The sequence below is a fragment of the Denticeps clupeoides genome, chromosome 3 (assembly GCF_900700375.1).
Source record: "Denticeps clupeoides chromosome 3, fDenClu1.1, whole genome shotgun sequence".
Lineage (NCBI taxonomy): Eukaryota > Metazoa > Chordata > Actinopteri > Clupeiformes > Denticipitidae > Denticeps > Denticeps clupeoides.
The window spans coordinates 36,727,860-36,745,479 of NC_041709.1; the positions used below are offsets into that span (position 1 = coordinate 36,727,860).

Consider the following 17,620-nt stretch of genomic DNA (forward strand, 5'->3'; position numbering starts at 1 on the left):
ACAGAACTAAATTTATTATAAATAATGATCAGGGGAAAACAGAGTTTGTGTGTCTGAGCGCAGTGATTCTGAAACGCGAGAAAAGGACTTCGTAGGAGAGGAGCTCAGTGGCGACGCATCACTTGCAGGATCTTGAACTTGTCCGAGGTCAAGCGCACCACCTAGACACAAAGAGAAAGTGTGTGAGTGTGTGTGTCTGTATGTGAGTGTGTGTGAGTGAGTCTGTGTGTGTGTAAGTTCATACGTTCTGCTCAAGGGCCTGGTGAAGATGGTACTGCCAATCATACAGAGACCTGTAGAATAGAACACACACATTCAGGGGCTGTGTGAGGGTGTGCGCGTTTGAGAGAGTGTGTGTGTGCGTGTGAGGGTGGGTGTGTGAGGGTGTGAGTGTGTGTGAGAGGGTGTGTGTGCGTGTGTGTGTGTGAGGGTGTGTGTGTGAGGGTGTGTGTGAGGGTGTGTGTGTGAGGGTGTGCGTGTGTGGGTGTGCGTGTGAGGCTGTGTGCGGGTGTGTGTGCGAGTGTGGGTGTGTGCGTGTGAGGGTGGGTGTGTGAGGGTGTGTGTGCGTGTGTGAGGGTGGGTGTGCGGGTGGGTGTGTGAGGGTGGGTGTGTGTGCGTGTGAGGGTGTGTGAGGGTGTGTGTGCGTGTGTGTGTGAGGGTGTGTGGGTGTGTGTGTGTGGGTGGGTGCGTGTGTGTGTGTGTGTGAGGGTGTGTGTGAGGGTGTGTGTGTGTGTGTGTGAGGGTGTGTGTGAGGGTGTGTGCGTGTGAGGGAGGGTGTGTGTGTGTGTGTGTGAGGGTGTGTGTGCGTGTGAGGTGTGTGTGTGTGTGTGTGAGGGTGTGTGTGAGGGTGTGTGCGTGTGAGGGAGGAGGGTGTGTGTGCGTGTGAGGGTGTGTGTGCGAGTGTGTGTGCGTGTGTGTGTGAGGATGTGTGTGAGGGTGTGTGTGCGAGTGTGTGAGGGTGTGTGTGCGAGTGTGTGAGGATGTGTGTGAGGGTATGTGTGAGGATGTGTGTGCGTGTGTGTGTGAGGATGTGTGTGAGGGTGGGTGTGTGTGTGAGGATGTGTGTGTGAGTGTGTGCGTGTGAGGGAGGGTGTGTGTGCGTGTGAGGGTGTGTGCGTGTGAGGGAGGGTGTGTGCGAGGGTGTGTGTGAGTGTGTGTGAGGGTGTGTGTGAGGATGTGTGTGAGGGGTGTGTGTGAGGATGTGTGTGCGTGTGTGTGTGAGGATGGGTGTGTGTGTGAGGATGTGTGTGAGGGTGGGTGTGTGTGTGTGAGGGTGTGTGTGCGTGTGAGGATGTGTGTGTGAGTGTGTGCGTGTGTGTGAGGATGTGAGTGTGAGGGTGGGTGTGTGTGTGAGGGTGTGTGCGTGTGAGGGTGTGTGTGTGAGGGGTGGGTGTGTGTGTGTGTGTGCGTGTGAGGATGTGTGTGTGAGTGTGTGCGCGTGTGTGTGTGAGGATGTGTGTGAGGGTGGGTGTGTGTGTGTGAGGGTGTGTGTGTGAGGGTGGGGTGTGTGTGTGTGTGTGCGTGTGAGGATGTGTGTGTGAGTGTGTGCGCGTGTGTGTGTGAGGATGTGTGTGAGGGTGGGTGTGTGTGTGTGAGGGTGTGTGTGCGTGTGAGGATGTGTGTGTGAGTGTGAGGATGTGTGTGTGTGTGTGAGGATGTGTGTGAGGGTGGGTGTGTGTGTGTGTGTGCGTGTGAGGATGTGTGTGTGAGTGTGTGCGCGTGTTTTATAGAATCTCTCTCACTCGTCCCAGCTGGCGAGCAGGCGGTTGCCCGGGTAACAGAATGGGCGCAGCTGCAGGGCGTCGCTCAGGAAGAAGAGGCTGAGGAGGTGACCGATGAACCCGCTCTCTGCTGCACAGCGCCTCCTGCAGACCAAATACAGCTTTACAATCTTCCACATTCCTGCATAAAAATGACCTGAAACACGGTCTCTGTTCCTAAAAGAAGATGCGCAGAACCCATTCAAACAAATGAGACAAAAATATTATCAATATTAAAACCTGTCAATTACTTAATGAGCTAAATTATCAAATATATGTGAACGTGTAGGATTAGAAATTTGAAGGTGAAATTATCCAACATGCTATCATGTCACCATCAACATTTATTTCTTATGAAGCCCATAATCACATACGGTACGTCTCACTCGACCCTTCTGCACAAAAAAGGGAGAGAGAAGTAACCCGGTGAAGTAATCAGTTCTGGTTGACTAGGACTGCGTGGGAAAGTGTCCTCTGTGTTTAACCATCACCCTTGGTGAGCAGCGGGCACCATGATAGACGCCTGGGGAGCAGAGTGGGGACAACAAAGATCAGGCCAAGAGCAAAGTGTGTAATAGTCAGTGAGGCCACAAAGGACCCCAGAGCAACTGAAGGCCTCGCTCACACAGGCCAAGGTTAATGTTCACGAGAACGGTGGCAGGGTCATCGTTCTCCAAACCAGCATCTGGACCAGGACACCTTGCCTTCCTCGATGGGAAGGTGAATCCTGAATAAAAAAAACGTCAAGGTTTCGGTCCATGAAGTGAATGTCCAGAGACGGTGGGTCATGCAGCAAGAGAAAGACCCTCAGCACACCAGTCATTCTAACAAAGAGGGGTTAAAGAAGAAGATCCGGGGACCTGCAGTGACATCTCCAGTGACTGGACAAGAAGAATGGCAGTGGTTCATCAGAAGGTGGGGAGGTCTACATCACGCCCATCCCTCCCCGTACGTTCGTACTTCTGGAAAGTTCATGTACGGAGTCCAGTGGAAATGTGAGGAAGCCGAGTCGACGTGGTCCTGCACGACTGACCAACACGTACTTCTCCAACTCGCAAATATGGAACACTAGAGATCAGACGCGACGGACGTTTCACACTCGGTCCCTTATCCAGCGGACCCGTAGTCGGAAAGGTTGCCGGTTCAAGTCCCCACACACTGCTCACTCAATGACAATCACTTCACTCTCACTTTTCAGACTTCACATGACAGTGTTAAATTCACCCTAGTTAGGCTGTCCTAGTTAGGGTACCGGGCCACTGTAGCACCAATATACCATTATAACCACGTATTTCAGTATCGGTCGTACAGTGCAACCGTCTGCCGCTGCTTCTGTTTGTTTTTCTCCGAGACACGGAATCAAGCACCCAGACTACTGGCAGACCCCAGTGAAGAGACCAGCAGATAAATCCTGGTTCCTGACAACTGCTAAACAAGGACAAAACATGAAACAAACCAGAGGGTCACCACAGCCACCACCACCGTTACAACTACAGCTTCAGGGATCTTCAAATGGACCAGTAACATCATTATGGACACATAATCTAGACCATGACACTGGACTACATCCTGGACTTCTCCAACCCTACAACTGTAGGACTTATCATTATATCATATCCAACCCTGCACTGACACCATTTGCAGGCTCACTCTACCCTGGAAGGGGTCCCTCTCTCTATCACTCCTTCCCAACGTTTCTTCCTTTCTTTTTTTCTCTCTCCTAGAGTTTTCTTGTGTGCAGAAGGGTCAAGTGTTGGGATGTCAACTGTAGGGCCTGTCAAAGCCCATTGAGACGCACTGTATGTGATTATGGGCTTTAGAAGAAATAAATGTTGCTGTTTTAGAGATATAGAAAATTCTGAAGGTTTCACTAACTTCTCAGCAGAACTGTATGTACTGCAGGGTGAGATGTGTATGTGTGTGTGTGTGTGTGTATGTGTGTGTGTGTGTGAATATTTACAGCACTGAGGCGGAGCTCTGCTCGTTCTCCAGCTCCTCCAGGATGCTGCTGAAGAGGCTTTGAAGGCCATCAGGACTTTCCTCCAAACGCACAAACATCCACTGCAGGGCCCACCAGTTTCTCTGGAGCACAACACACACACACACACACACACACACACATCACACTCATGTCACACACTGCAGTACGGCCCCTGGGCAGGGTCTTCAGACTCTGGCGCACCCTGTAGTTCAGGAAGGCGTCGAGGACGGGGAAAAAGTGCGAGTGGACGATGCGCTGAGCAAACGCCTCGGTGACCAACAGCAGCAACGCCTGCTGAGGAAAGAGCTGAGAAGAAACCAACCACAGCAGGTCAAACGCGGGACGGTGAGGACGCTCTCAGCTCTCAGGGTGTGTGTGCTTCTCTGAGGCTCACGGTCAGAAAACTCTTGGGGACTTGCAGCTGTCCTCCCGTCTGCAGGTCCATCAGAGCTCGCAAGGTGACATCTCGAGCGCTCTGTCCACACACACATTCAGATCAGATGGAGATATGATCACATTTACACACACACACACACACACACACACACACACACACACACACACACACAGACTGCATCAGGAAGTGGATCGGCTGATGGGCGTGGCTAATTTACCTCCAGGAAGGTGGGGTCCGGCTCGGCAAAGGCCACCAGAGTCACCGTGTCCCCGTGAGGTAGAGGCCGCGTGTTCACAAACATCAGCAGGTTCTGCCACGTCTGCCGCTGCGCCCCACCCCCGAAACACACACACACACACACAAACACAGACACACACGCACGCACGCACACGCAAACACGGACACACACGCACGCACACACACACATGCACACAAACATGCACGCACACACAAACACAGACACACACGCACGCACACACAAACAAACACGGACACACACACGCACGCACACACAAACAAACACGGACACACGCACAAACACACGCACATACACACGCACAAAAACATGCACGCACACACAAACACGGTCACACACGCACAAACACACGCACATGCACACGCACAAACACAAACACGGACACACACGCACACAAACACGGACACACACGCACACGCACGCACACACACACATGCACACAAACATGCACGCACACACAAACACAGACGCACACGCACGCACACGCAAACACGGACACACACGCACACGCACGCACACACACACATGCACACAAACATGCACGCACAAACAAACACAGACGCGCACACACAAACACGGACACACACGCACGCACACACACACATGCACACAAACATGCACACACAAACAAACACAGACGCACACGCACGCACACACAAACACGGACACGCACGCACACACACACATGCACACAAACATGCACGCACAAACAAACACAGACGCACACGCACGCACACACAAACACGGACACACACACAAACAAACACGGACACACGCACAAACACACGCACATGCACACGCACAAACACACGCACATGCACAAAAACATGCACGCACACACAAACACACATGCACACGCACACACACATGCACACAAACATGCACGCACACACAAACACGGACACGCACGCACGCACACACAAACAAACACGGACACATACACGCACGCACACACAAACAAACACGGACACACGCACAAACACACGCACATACACACGCACAAAAACATGCACGCACACACAAACACGGTCACACACGCACAAACACACGCACATGCACACACACGCACACACAAACATGCACGCACACACAAACACGGACACGCACACACAAACAAACACGGACACACGCACAAACACACGCACATGCACACGCACAAACAAACACGGACACACACACACACAAACATGCACGCACACACAAACACACGCACATGCACACACACGCACACACACACACAAACATGCACGCACACACAAACACGGACACACACGCACGCACACACAAACAAACACGGACACACACGCACATGCACACACACACACACACATGCACACAAACATGCACGCACACACAAACACGGACACGCACGCAGGCACACACAATCACGGACACCCACACGCACAAACACACGCACATGCACACACACAAACATGCACGCACACACAAACACGGACACACACGCACACACAAACAAACACGGACACACACGCACATGCACACACACATGCACACAAACATGCACGCACACACACGCGCACACACACAAACATGCACGCACACACAAACACGGACACGCACACATGCACACAAAAACACACACACACACATCACACACGCGAAAAAGGTCAGAGGTCAGATGCAAGCACGTGCATGTTGATTCTGGTCTTTACTTACGTCCAGAAATGCGCGAGTGTTACAGTGCAGGACTCTGAGTGTGAACTTCACCACTTCAATACTCTTCAGTTTACACACTCCTACACACACACACACACACACACACACACACATCAGAAGAAAGACTAGAAACACGGTCAGTCCGTCGCTCTACGACACGACTTCCTGAGAAGCTGCACATTTATTACCGTAAAAAGAGTCTAACTAAAACAAAGGCAGCGATTGGCTCTCCAGGCACCTGCTTACCTCCGATTGGCTCCCAGTGACGGGCCTGCAGGGCGTCCAGAACAACAGGGACGGGCTCCACAAACCGGGTGTCACCAGACGGGGTGACGTCCTGCCACCTTATTGGGGCACTTTCTGTTTCGGGGGCGTGCCCCAAAATAAAGATTCTAATATAAGAGTGGAGCTGATGTGGGGTCAGTCTGGAGGCGGAGCAGGAAGAGGCGGAGCCGCCAGCACTGAACATGGAGGTGATAGCAGCCTGGATATCTCCCGCCTACACACACACACACATAAACAAGGTGTAAATGTCGACGCCCCAGCAACGTGGGATCACATCTCCTCACATCTCACCTTGCACAGGTAGAACGGCACCAGGTCCTTCACCGACTGCAGGCTGTGGAAAGGAGGCGGGCGTTAACGTGTGTATCTGTGTGTGACGTGGGGCGACGTGTTCACACGGCACCACTCACAACGGTGACGGCGAGCTCCTCACGGCCTTCAGGTACCGGGCCGCTTCTCTGTACCTGAGGAGCAGGGGAACGGGCAGGAGAACGGTCGGTCACTGAGAACCTGAGTGTGTGAAGGTGAAGGTCTGTACGAATCTTTACTTGTGTTCCTCGTGCAGCTTGCACACTCGGGCTTGTATCACAGCGTTCGCCTCGAAGAGGATCTGCTTGCGACCTTTGACATGTCGCTGCCCGGACACGTTCTGACCTCTCAGAACCGCTGCCAACAAGTGGTCATCCCACGGGAGGATTTTACAACTGCAACACACACACACACACACACACACACACACAAACCAACATGATGACGAGCTGGGTGACCAGCGCTTATATAGCAGCGCTGCACAAAATAAAGATTTTTAAAATAAATAAATCTGGAATTTAGTTGAATTCAGCAATCGTCACAAATTACTATGGGAGCCCTGAAATCCCACCAAACCATCCACCAACACTGTGTGTGTGTGTGTGTGTGTGTGTGTGTGTGTTAAACCTCACCTGTCTCGAAGTGTCATACAGTAAGCTGGTACAGGAAGGCGATGAAAAAACTCCTGGAGAGTTTTAATGATGGATGGAAGTAGAGAGGAACAGACACACACGTCCCTAAACCTGCAGGCGACCCTACACACACACACACACACACACACACACAATGTACAAATATAAAACAATGTGAAACAGTATTTGCGTATTGTTTGCATGTTCGTGGATGTGTTTATGGGGCTTCGAGTGATCTTTTTAGAGGAACTCATGCAGGAATGTTCATGTAAGTCCAGACACATGATGGTTACATATCTTCACATTACCATGGGAACATGTCAATGTCATTCTCCACATCATATTGGAATGCATACATGTTATTAATATAACACAATGCATTGCAAATGGTCTTATTGACATGATAACATGATGCCGTAAGATAAATAATCATCAAGTCAAGTTAACATAGCCACTACACTACAGAAACCTGGGTATCACAGTCCTCGGTTCAAAACCAGGCAGAAACCCATTTAGGCCCAGCGGTGGCCTAGCGGGTAAGGAAATGGACCTGTTATGGAGAGGTTGCCGGTTCACCATGTGCTGTGCTGCAGTGTTTCACAATGACTGCCACTTCCAAAAGTGATTGAAAACGACACTAAATCGATAATAATTTTACTAAATTGACATTCATTTCGCTCAAATTAGGAGGCACCCTTTTGGACAGGAGCAGAGCTAAATTTGGCAGCAAGGACGAGCCACCCCTCCTGTATGGATGAATCGCTGTGAAAACGTGAGAGCCATGTTCTGTACACAGAAGCACAGTTTAGCATGCTAGAGTGGACGAAAACGGAGCTAGAAGTAAAAACGACCGAGTAAAAAGCGTTTAGGACAAAACGCTCTCGAACCTGACAGTGAAATACGACATCCAGTGAAGGCGCCGTTCATGCCACTGGGTGCACCACCCTCACGATCCCACCACATAATCATTATACCTCATTATGTCGGTTAACAAACTCAAAGCAGGTCTGTAGGCCTCACGTAATACTTCTACACCGCTGACAATATTCACAATCTCCACCATTCCGCCTTCCACTTTAAACCAGCCTCTTCTCCATCTTGATTTCTGAGCCAGCTTCGATGCTTTGTTTCTATTGGTCAAAACGTGGTAGCAGAGGTCAATTTCAACACAATTCAACGTTGACACAGTGTCCGCAGAGGCTTGGCAAACGGCGACACGCCACTGGCTACATGGGGTTTCTAGTGTGAGAATTAATTATGTGAAATAAGACAGTATGTTAAAGGTTTAAATGTACAGAAGTAATCAACCTGACCGTACATATACACAAACCTCACATATGGGGGTAGACAGGTCAGGAGGACAGGAGATATAGGAAGAACTGAGAAATACGGCATTACATGGGGGAGGGGAAAAAAACCCAATCATACGCTCCACATAACTACTCGCCAATAGGGAGTCACTTCGAGCAGGGGAGGGGCTTAACAGCTCGCAACAAACAAGCTACGAAATAACCAACCAACATGACCTGATGGATCTCTCACGTTTCATAGCAATTCTTCCTTGTGGTAGGAGCAGCTCATCCTTTCTTGTGAATTTCACTTTGCTTCTGTCCTAACAGCACCTATTATTATGTTATTTGTGTATTTATTTATTTTCGTTTTTTCCATTTGGAGCATTCAACAATATTTTGTAATGAAAAAACAAATCCTGGACCGCCAAGGTGCCACTGAGGTCCCTTTGATGAAGGTCCCGTCCCCACATACTGCTCCCCGGGCGCCTGTCATGGTGCCCACTGCTCACCAAGGGTGGTGGTTAAATACAGAGGACACGTTTCACCGTGTGCTGTGCTGCAGTGTCTCACAATGACCATCAGGCCACTTTATTTCAGGATTCAGGAACAGATGAAAAACAAAGTAACTGACATCCATCAGTCTAGAAACGTTGGAACCCCAATGAGCCACGAAGAGAGACATTATGTGCAGAACATGGAACAGCAGTGAAACGTGGTCTGCTTGTAGAAATTACTCCAGGAATGCAGCTACGGTTGATCTAAGAGGTCACAAAATAACCTGGAACATCATCAAAAGATCTGTAGGCCATGAACGTAGGAGAACGTTCATGACTGAACCATCAAAAACAAGCTAAAGGCGGCAAGAAACACTGCTGACCAGAAAGAACATAAAGGCAAGTCTCACTTTTGCCAAAAACATCTTGCCGATCCCCAAGAAGTTGAACGTCTTTGAAGGTGTTTGTCCTGTTATATGTGGTATGAAGGTAAAAGTGATAAAAACAATAATAAAAAAAAAAAGACTGGGGCAAAATGTTTTATTTTTGTCCCTTAATAAATAAAATCACTTAAATCTGTTCTTTGTGTCTGATGATCTGAAACATGAAATCAGGAAGAGGGCAACAGCATTGTAACACGAACACACACGTACCTCCACAGGAGCATGCGAACAGCATCAAACACTCGTCCCCTGGGCTCGTTGACGGCACCACTGAGGAGACATGGACGAAAGTGCAAATTAGAATCAATCTTCAAACTCACACACTCATAAACTCACATTCATCATCACTGTATGAACACACTAAAAGCCATAGTTACATTTACAATATTTACCGGACGCCCTTATCCAGAGTGACTTACAATCAGTAATTACAGGGACAGTCCCCCCCTGGAGACACTCAGGGTTAAGTGTCTTGCTCAGGGACACGATGGTGGTAAGTGGGGTTTGAACCTGGGTCTTCTGGTCCATAGGGCGTGTGTTACCCTACTAGGCTACTACCACCCCTGTCGGGGTGTCACGTCCAGGTGTTTTAATTTGGACTTGATTGGAAATATGGGGGATACCGTCACTGTGTTTATGATATTGAGGAATTAATTTGTATATTCTATATACGAGTGTGGGTTTGATCCAGGAGGAGGGGCTACAGGTGGGGTCACCCTGTCTAAGACCAGAGGGATCACTGAGACCGGACTGAGATGGGGCTGCCAGAGAGACAGGACCATTTGGGTTAACCTGCCTAATTAGGGTTTCATGTCTTCTGGTTTCTGTCTTTTTTCATACTTTTCGTGTTCTATTCATTTTTGTAGCATACTTCTGTTTTTCTACCTGTATATATTTACACTTTTTTCATATCTTAACATGGTATTAATTTCACTGCTATGCTGACGACACACAGTTGTATCTGTCAGCAATGGCAGCCGAGAGGCAGCAGCTGAACAGAATAGAGAATTGTCTGAAGGACATTAGACAGTGGATGCTCACCAACGTTCTTCTGTTAAACCCTGATAAGACAGAAGCTCTATAGGGCTTCCCATTAAATTTAGACACGGCACATCATTTTATAATGTTATATATGTTTTTGTAATACATTAAAACAAATTAACACACTTTTTCATGTTCTTCAAGAATTCACTTGTGTGTTTGTGTGTGTTTGTGTTTGTGTGTGTGTGTGTGTGTATACCCTGCTGTTGCTGCAGTGTGCGTCACAAACAGTTTAGCAGCTCCCAGCATCATCACTGCTTCAGCTTTTAGGTTCTCCTTCTGAGCCTCATCGAGGAACCCGGAAACACACTCAAACACTGGCCTGTAACTACAAACACACCCGAATAAAAAGTCACACATGGTATCATGATACAGTACATGCTGTAATACTAGCTGCCCACTCAGGGTGATGGGTTCAATGCAGAGGACAAATTTCACTGTGTATACCGTGCGCTGTGCTGCAGTGTAACACATGTGACAATCACTTCACTTCGTAATAAAAGTCAGACAAAATCTGCGCTAAGATTGAATTTTATTGTAGGAGCTTCTTTGGCTTCACACGGACCACACCAGCATTCCAGGTAAACCCAGTGTCAGCGTGAAGGCTTTAAAAGCTGAAACAGCGCCACCTATACCCGCTGTACCGTGCCACCTATACCAGCGCCACCTATACCAGCTGTACCGTGCCACCTATACCAGCGCCACCTATACCAGCTGTACCGTGCCACCGCCACCTATACCAGCTGTACGGCGCCACCTATACCAGCGCCACCTATACCCGCTGTACAGCGCCACCTATACCAGCTGTACGGCGCCACCTATACCAGCTGTACGGCGCCACCTATACCAGCTGTACGGCGCCACCTATACCAGCTGTACGGCGCCACCTATACCAGCTGTACGGCGCCACCTATACCAGCGCCACCTATACCAGCTGTACCGTGCCACCTATACCCGCTGTACCGTGCCACCGCCACCTATACCAGCTGTACGGCGCCACCTATACCAGCGCCACCTATACCAGCTGTACCGTGCCACCGCCACCTATACCAGCTGTACAGCGCCACCTATACCAGCTGTACGGCGCCACCTATACCAGCGCCACCTATACCAGCTGTACCGTGCCACCTATACCAGCTGTACAGCGCCACCTATACCAGCTGTACGGCGCCACCTATATCAGCTGTACCGTGCCACCTATACCCGCTGTACAGCGCCACCTATACCCGCTGTACAGCGCCACCTATACCCGCTGTACAGCGCCACCTATACCAGCTGTACAGCGCCACCTATACCAGCTGTACCGTGCCACCTATACCAGCTGTACGGCGCCACCTATACCAGCTGTACGGCGCCACCTATACCAGCTGTACGGCGCCACCTATACCAGCGCCACCTATACCAGCTGTACCGTGCCACCTATACCCGCTGTACAGCGCCACCTATACCCGCTGTACAGCGCCACCTATACCAGCTGTACAGCGCCACCTATACCAGCTGTACAGCGCCACCTATACCAGCTGTACCGTGCCACCTATACCAGCTGTACGGCGCCACCTATACCAGCTGTACGGCGCCACCTATACCCGCTGTACCGTGCCACCTATACCCGCTGTACCGTGCCACCGCCACCTATACCAGCTGTACGGCGCCACCTATACCAGCTGTACGGCGCCACCTATACCAGCGCCACCTATACCAGCTGTACCGTGCCACCTATACCAGCTGTACAGCGCAACCTATACCAGCTGTACGGCGCCACCTATACCAGCGCCACCTATACCAGCTGTACCGTGCCACCTATACCCGCTGTACAGCGCAACCTATACCAGCTGTACAGCGCCACCTATATCAGCTGTACCGTGCCACCTATACCAGCTGTACGGCGCCACCTATACCAGCTGTACGGCGCCACCTATACCAGCTGTACGGCGCCACCTATACCAGCGCCACCTATACCAGCTGTACCGTGCCACCGCCACCTATACCAGCTGTACGGCGCCACCTATACCAGCTGTACGGCGCCACCTATACCAGCGCCACCTATACCAGCTGTACCGTGCCACCGCCACCTATACCAGCTGTACGGCGCCACCTATACCAGCTGTACGGCGCCACCTATACCAGCTGTACCGTGCCACCTATACCAGCTGTACGGCGCCACCTATACCAGCTGTACCGTGCCACCTACACCAGCTGTACCGCGCCACCTATACCAGCTGTACGGCGCCACCTATACCAGCTGTACGGCGCCACCTATACCAGCTGTACGGCGCCACCTATACCAGCTGTACAGCGCCACCTATACCAGCTGTACGGCGCCACCTATACCAGCGCCACCTATACCAGCTGTACCGTGCCACCCATACCCGCTGTACCGTGCCACCGCCACCTATACCAGCTGTACGGCGCCACCTATACCAGCTGTACGGCGCCACCTATACCAGCGCCACCTATACCAGCTGTACCGTGCCACCGCCACCTATACCAGCTGTACAGCGCCACCTATACCAGCTGTACGGCGCCACCTATACCAGCGCCACCTATACCAGCTGTACCGTGCCACCTATACCCGCTGTACAGCGCCACCTATACCAGCTGTACAGCGCCACCTATATCAGCTGTACCGTGCCACCTATACCAGCTGTACGGCGCCACCTATATCAGCTGTACGGCGCCACCTATACCAGCTGTACGGCGCCACCTATACCAGCTGTACGGCGCCACCTATACCAGCTGTACGGCGCCACCTATACCAGCTGTACGGCGCCACCTATACCAGCGCCACCTATACCAGCTGTACCGTGCCACCGCCACCTATACCAGCTGTACGGCGCCACCTATACCAGCTGTACGGCGCCACCTATACCAGCGCCACCTATACCAGCTGTACCGTGCCACCGCCACCTATACCAGCTGTACGGCGCCACCTATACCGGCTGTACAGCGCCGCCTACACCGGCTGTACCGCGACACCTATACCCGCTGTACGGCGCCACCTATACCCGCTGTACAGCGGCACCTATACCAGCGCCACCTATACCAGCTGTACGCCGCCACCTACACCGGCTGTACGGCGCCACCTATACCCGCTGTACAGCGCCACCTACACCAGCTGTACGGCGCCACCTATACCCGCTGTACGGCGCCACCTATACCCGCTGTACCGCGCCACCTATACCCGCTGTACAGCGCCACCTACACCAGCTGTACGGCGCCACCTATACCCGCTGTACAGCGCCACCTACACCAGCTGTACAGCGCCACCTATACCAGCTGTACAGCGCCACCTATACCAGCTGTACAGCGCCACCTATACCGGCTGTACAGCGCCACCTATACAGGGACGTTGTAGTCGCACACCGACTCTCACCATGAACGTTCTGCACTGTGACGTTTTTTCTTTCTGGCACGTCGATACACACACACAACGCGGCACTGGAGGAAAAGCTGATCTAATCAGTCTCTGAGTGTCCAGATAACTACACCAACACCACCTTCACAAACAACCAACATTCCACCAACCCCAGCCAACTACACCATCATACACCCCACATAACTACACCAACACCACCTTAACACAACCAACATTCCACCAACCCCAGCCAACTACACCATCATACACCCCACATAACTACACCAACACCACCTATACACACCACCAACCCCAGCCAACTACACCATCATACACCCCACATAACTACACCAACACCACCTTCACACACCACCAACATTCCACCAGCCCCAGGCAACTACACCATCATACACTCCACATAACTACACCAACACCCCCTTAACACAACCAACATTCCACCAACCACAGCCAACTACACCATCATACACTCCACATAACTATACCAACACCACCTTCACAAACAACCAACATTCCACCAACCCCAGCCAACTACACCATCATACACTCCACATAACTACACCAACACCACCTTCACAAACAACCAACATTCCACCAACCCCGGCCAACTACACCATAATACACTCCACATAACTACACCAACACCACCTATACACACCACCAACACACCACCAACCCCAGCCAACTACACCATCATACACCCCACATAACTACACCAACACCACCTTCACAAACAACCAACATTCCACCAACCCCAGCCAACTACACCATCATACACCCCACATAACTACACCAACACCACCGATACACACCACCAACCCCAGCCAACTACACCATCATACACCCCACATAACTACACCAACACCCCCTTAACACAACCAACATTCCACCAGCCCCAGGCAACTACACCATCATACACTCCACATAACTACACCAACACCACCTTCACAAACAACCAACATTCCACCAACCCCAGCCAACTACACCATCATACACTCCACATAACTACACCAACACCACCTTCACAAACAACCAACATTCCACCAACCCCGGCCAACTACACCATAATACACTCCACATAACTACACCAACACCACCTATACACACCACCAACCCCAGCCAACTACACCATCATACACCCCACATAACTACACCAACCCCACCTATACACACACCACCAACATTCCACCAGTCCCAGCCAACTACACCATCATGCACTCCACATAACTACACCAGCACCACCTATACACACACCACCAACATTCCACCAGTCCCAGCCAACTACACCATCATACACCCGACATAACTACACCAACACCACCTATACACACCACCAACCCCAGCCAACTACACCATCATACACCCCACATAACTACACCAACACCACCTATACACACCACCAACCCCAGCCAACTACACCATCATACACCCCACATAACTACACCAACACCACCTTCACACACCACCAACATTCCACCAGCCCCAGCCAACTACACCATCATACACTCCACATAACTACACCAACACCCCCTTAACACAACCAACATTCCACCAACCCCAGGTAACTACACCATCATATGCCCCACATAACTACACCAACACAACCTATACACACCACCAACATTCCACCAACCCCAGCCAACTACACCATCATACACCCGACATAACTACACCAACACCACCTACACACACCACCAACATTGCACCAACCCGAGTCGACTACATCAGGATTAGAACTGGCAGCATTCTCATTTCCACTGTACCATGAACATCCATCAGTGCCCAATCTAATAGTAATCTCCACCACTGGGACTCACTCATAAAGCACCACGTGCTGCTGCTGGCAGCCGCTGCATCCTCCTGAGCTCTCATTTGCTGGAGGCTGTGATGCTACCCTGTAATTGGCTGGGTGGCAGAGGCAAGGGCAGCTGGGTTGCAGAGGTGTTGTGTTGTTCAGGTAGGAGGAGTAACGCTCCGCCAACGTCAGGGAGAAGCGATGAAGAGACCTCTCTGTACACACAGACAGACAGACTTTTCAGTAGGACTGTTTCTGAGTCAGTAATCATCATCATCATCATCATTATCATCAGTGTTTATGTCCATAAAATCCCATCCAATCAGCACTGACACTCAAGGCATGCAAGATAGTGTATTGTGTGACTGTGTGTGTGGGGGTATGAGAGAGAGAGAGAAACCTGCATACCTGCTTTACGCAGCTCTGCATCCATTTCCAGTGAGTCAAAGTTGAACTGGAGATCCCGCAGGAATCCCATAATGCCTTTGTCCCGCAGACTCTTCCAGTCGAGGCTGCGTTTGTGGGCGTTACAGTGGCACGAGCCTGACACAGTCCACAGGGAGCACTGAAGACAAAGAAAACACACACACACACACACACGCATACAGGTAAAGTGTGAGCCAGTTTATTAATCCAAAAACAGGTGTGTGTGTGTGTGTGTGTGTGTGTGTGTGTACCTCTGTAACAGGTTTATCACAGACATAACAGAAGCACTGGTCACAAAAGGAGCCGTTAGTCTCCAATGGCACATTGGCCTCATAGTCTGTAGCTCTGAAACAAAAGTGAAAGTAAAGGGATTGTGAGACTGCAGCACAGCACACGGTGAAACGTGTCCTCTGTATTTAAACATCACCCTTGGTGAGCAGTGGGCACCATGACAGGTGCCCGGGGAACAGTGTGTGGGGACGGGACCTTCATCAAGGGGACCTCAGTGGCAACCTTGCCTGTTCGGGATTCAACTTCCTTACCCGCTAGGCCGCCGCTGCCCCACCACTCTGTACTCAGCACTACTAACCACTCTGTAAAGTATGATGAGTAAATCCTGAATAATGAGGCGTCAGCACAGATCCTCAACCCACCTGAACATGTGGGATCCACAGTCGAAGCGGGCATGAGGCAGCACCAGGCCACGCTGGCACACCATGATGGCGAGGTCGTCATCCAGCACCTCCCCCGGCGTCCCGTCCGGCACTGAGGACACAGCTGCAGCACCACATCATCATCATCATCGTCGTCGTCATCACTGTCAACACTCTACACAAAAATTACACAGGAAACACATCTACACAGGAGAGGAATCAAGTGGTAGTAGCCTAGTGGGTAACACACTCGCCTATGAACCAGAAGACCCGGGTTCGAATCCCACTTACTACCATCGTGTCCCTGAGCAGGACACTTAACCCTGAGTGTCTCCAGGGGGGACTGTCCCTGTAAATACTGACTGTAAGTTGATCTGGATAAGGACGTCTGGTAAATGCTGTAAATGTAAGTGAAATGATCTGACGTTCCTACAGGCCAGGAAACTGTGAGTCAATATGACGGCTCACTGTTGATTTTTAATCTGGACCATGAGATGAAGGTATTTTTACCTGCTTTTTCTTCCTCCACCAGAAGCACTGACTCCTCCAGTTCGCTGTCGCTCAGAATGATGATGACCTCCTGCTCCACCCTGACCTTCTCCATCGCGACGTTCTCCTTCTCCACCCTGACCTTCTTTTGCTCCATCGCGACGTTCTCTTGCTCTTCAGAGCCCGACGCGCGGGAGATAAAATCAATTTCACTTTTTTATTTTACAGTTTATCGTGCAGAACGTAGAACGCGGCTTGCAGCACTTCCGCCTGCTTCGAACTTGCCGCGACCGGAAACGGACGCGATTCTGTTTCCG

General features: G+C 50.9%; 1 protein-coding gene across 2 annotated transcripts; it reads right to left on the reverse strand.

Moving 5' to 3' along the window:
- Window positions 1-2: 2 nt before the first annotated feature.
- LOC114786645 (uncharacterized) lies at window positions 3-17,583 on the reverse strand. 2 transcript variants are annotated; one of them, XM_028973912.1, is made up of 21 exons: window positions 17,446-17,583; window positions 17,325-17,409; window positions 16,815-16,938; window positions 16,413-16,506; window positions 16,144-16,300; window positions 15,758-15,950; window positions 10,767-10,895; window positions 9,737-9,796; window positions 7,298-7,420; window positions 6,905-7,060; window positions 6,767-6,820; window positions 6,648-6,690; window positions 6,318-6,570; window positions 6,072-6,151; window positions 4,356-4,463; window positions 4,136-4,216; window positions 3,943-4,047; window positions 3,721-3,842; window positions 1,743-1,865; window positions 245-293; window positions 3-161 (listed from the first exon to the last, which is right to left on the reverse strand). In XM_028973912.1, the coding sequence occupies exons 1-21, from the start codon at window positions 17,458-17,460 to the stop codon at window positions 105-107; spliced, it is 2,211 nt and encodes a 736-aa protein (XP_028829745.1). In that variant the 5' UTR covers window positions 17,461-17,583; the 3' UTR covers window positions 3-104. The 2 variants fall into 2 exon arrangements, with proteins under 2 accessions (XP_028829745.1, XP_028829744.1); XM_028973911.1 differs by having other exon boundaries at window positions 17,325-17,583.
- Between the last annotated feature and the right edge of the window lie 37 nt (window positions 17,584-17,620).

What these genes read in the sequence shown, in the direction of transcription:
- LOC114786645 (XM_028973911.1), bottom strand. Translation starts at nt 17,460, where the DNA reads ATGGAGCAAAAGAAGGTCAGGGTGGAGAAGGAGAACGTCGCGATGGAG. An exon ending in TGTGGATCCCACATGTTCAG is followed by an intron (nt 16,507 to 16,814) that starts GTGGGTTGAGGA and finishes CTTTTGTTTCAG; the next exon opens with AGCTACAGACTATGAGGCCA. An exon ending in GTGATAAACCTGTTACAGAG is followed by an intron (nt 16,301 to 16,412) that starts GTACACACACAC and finishes CTTTGTCTTCAG; the next exon opens with TGCTCCCTGTGGACTGTGTC.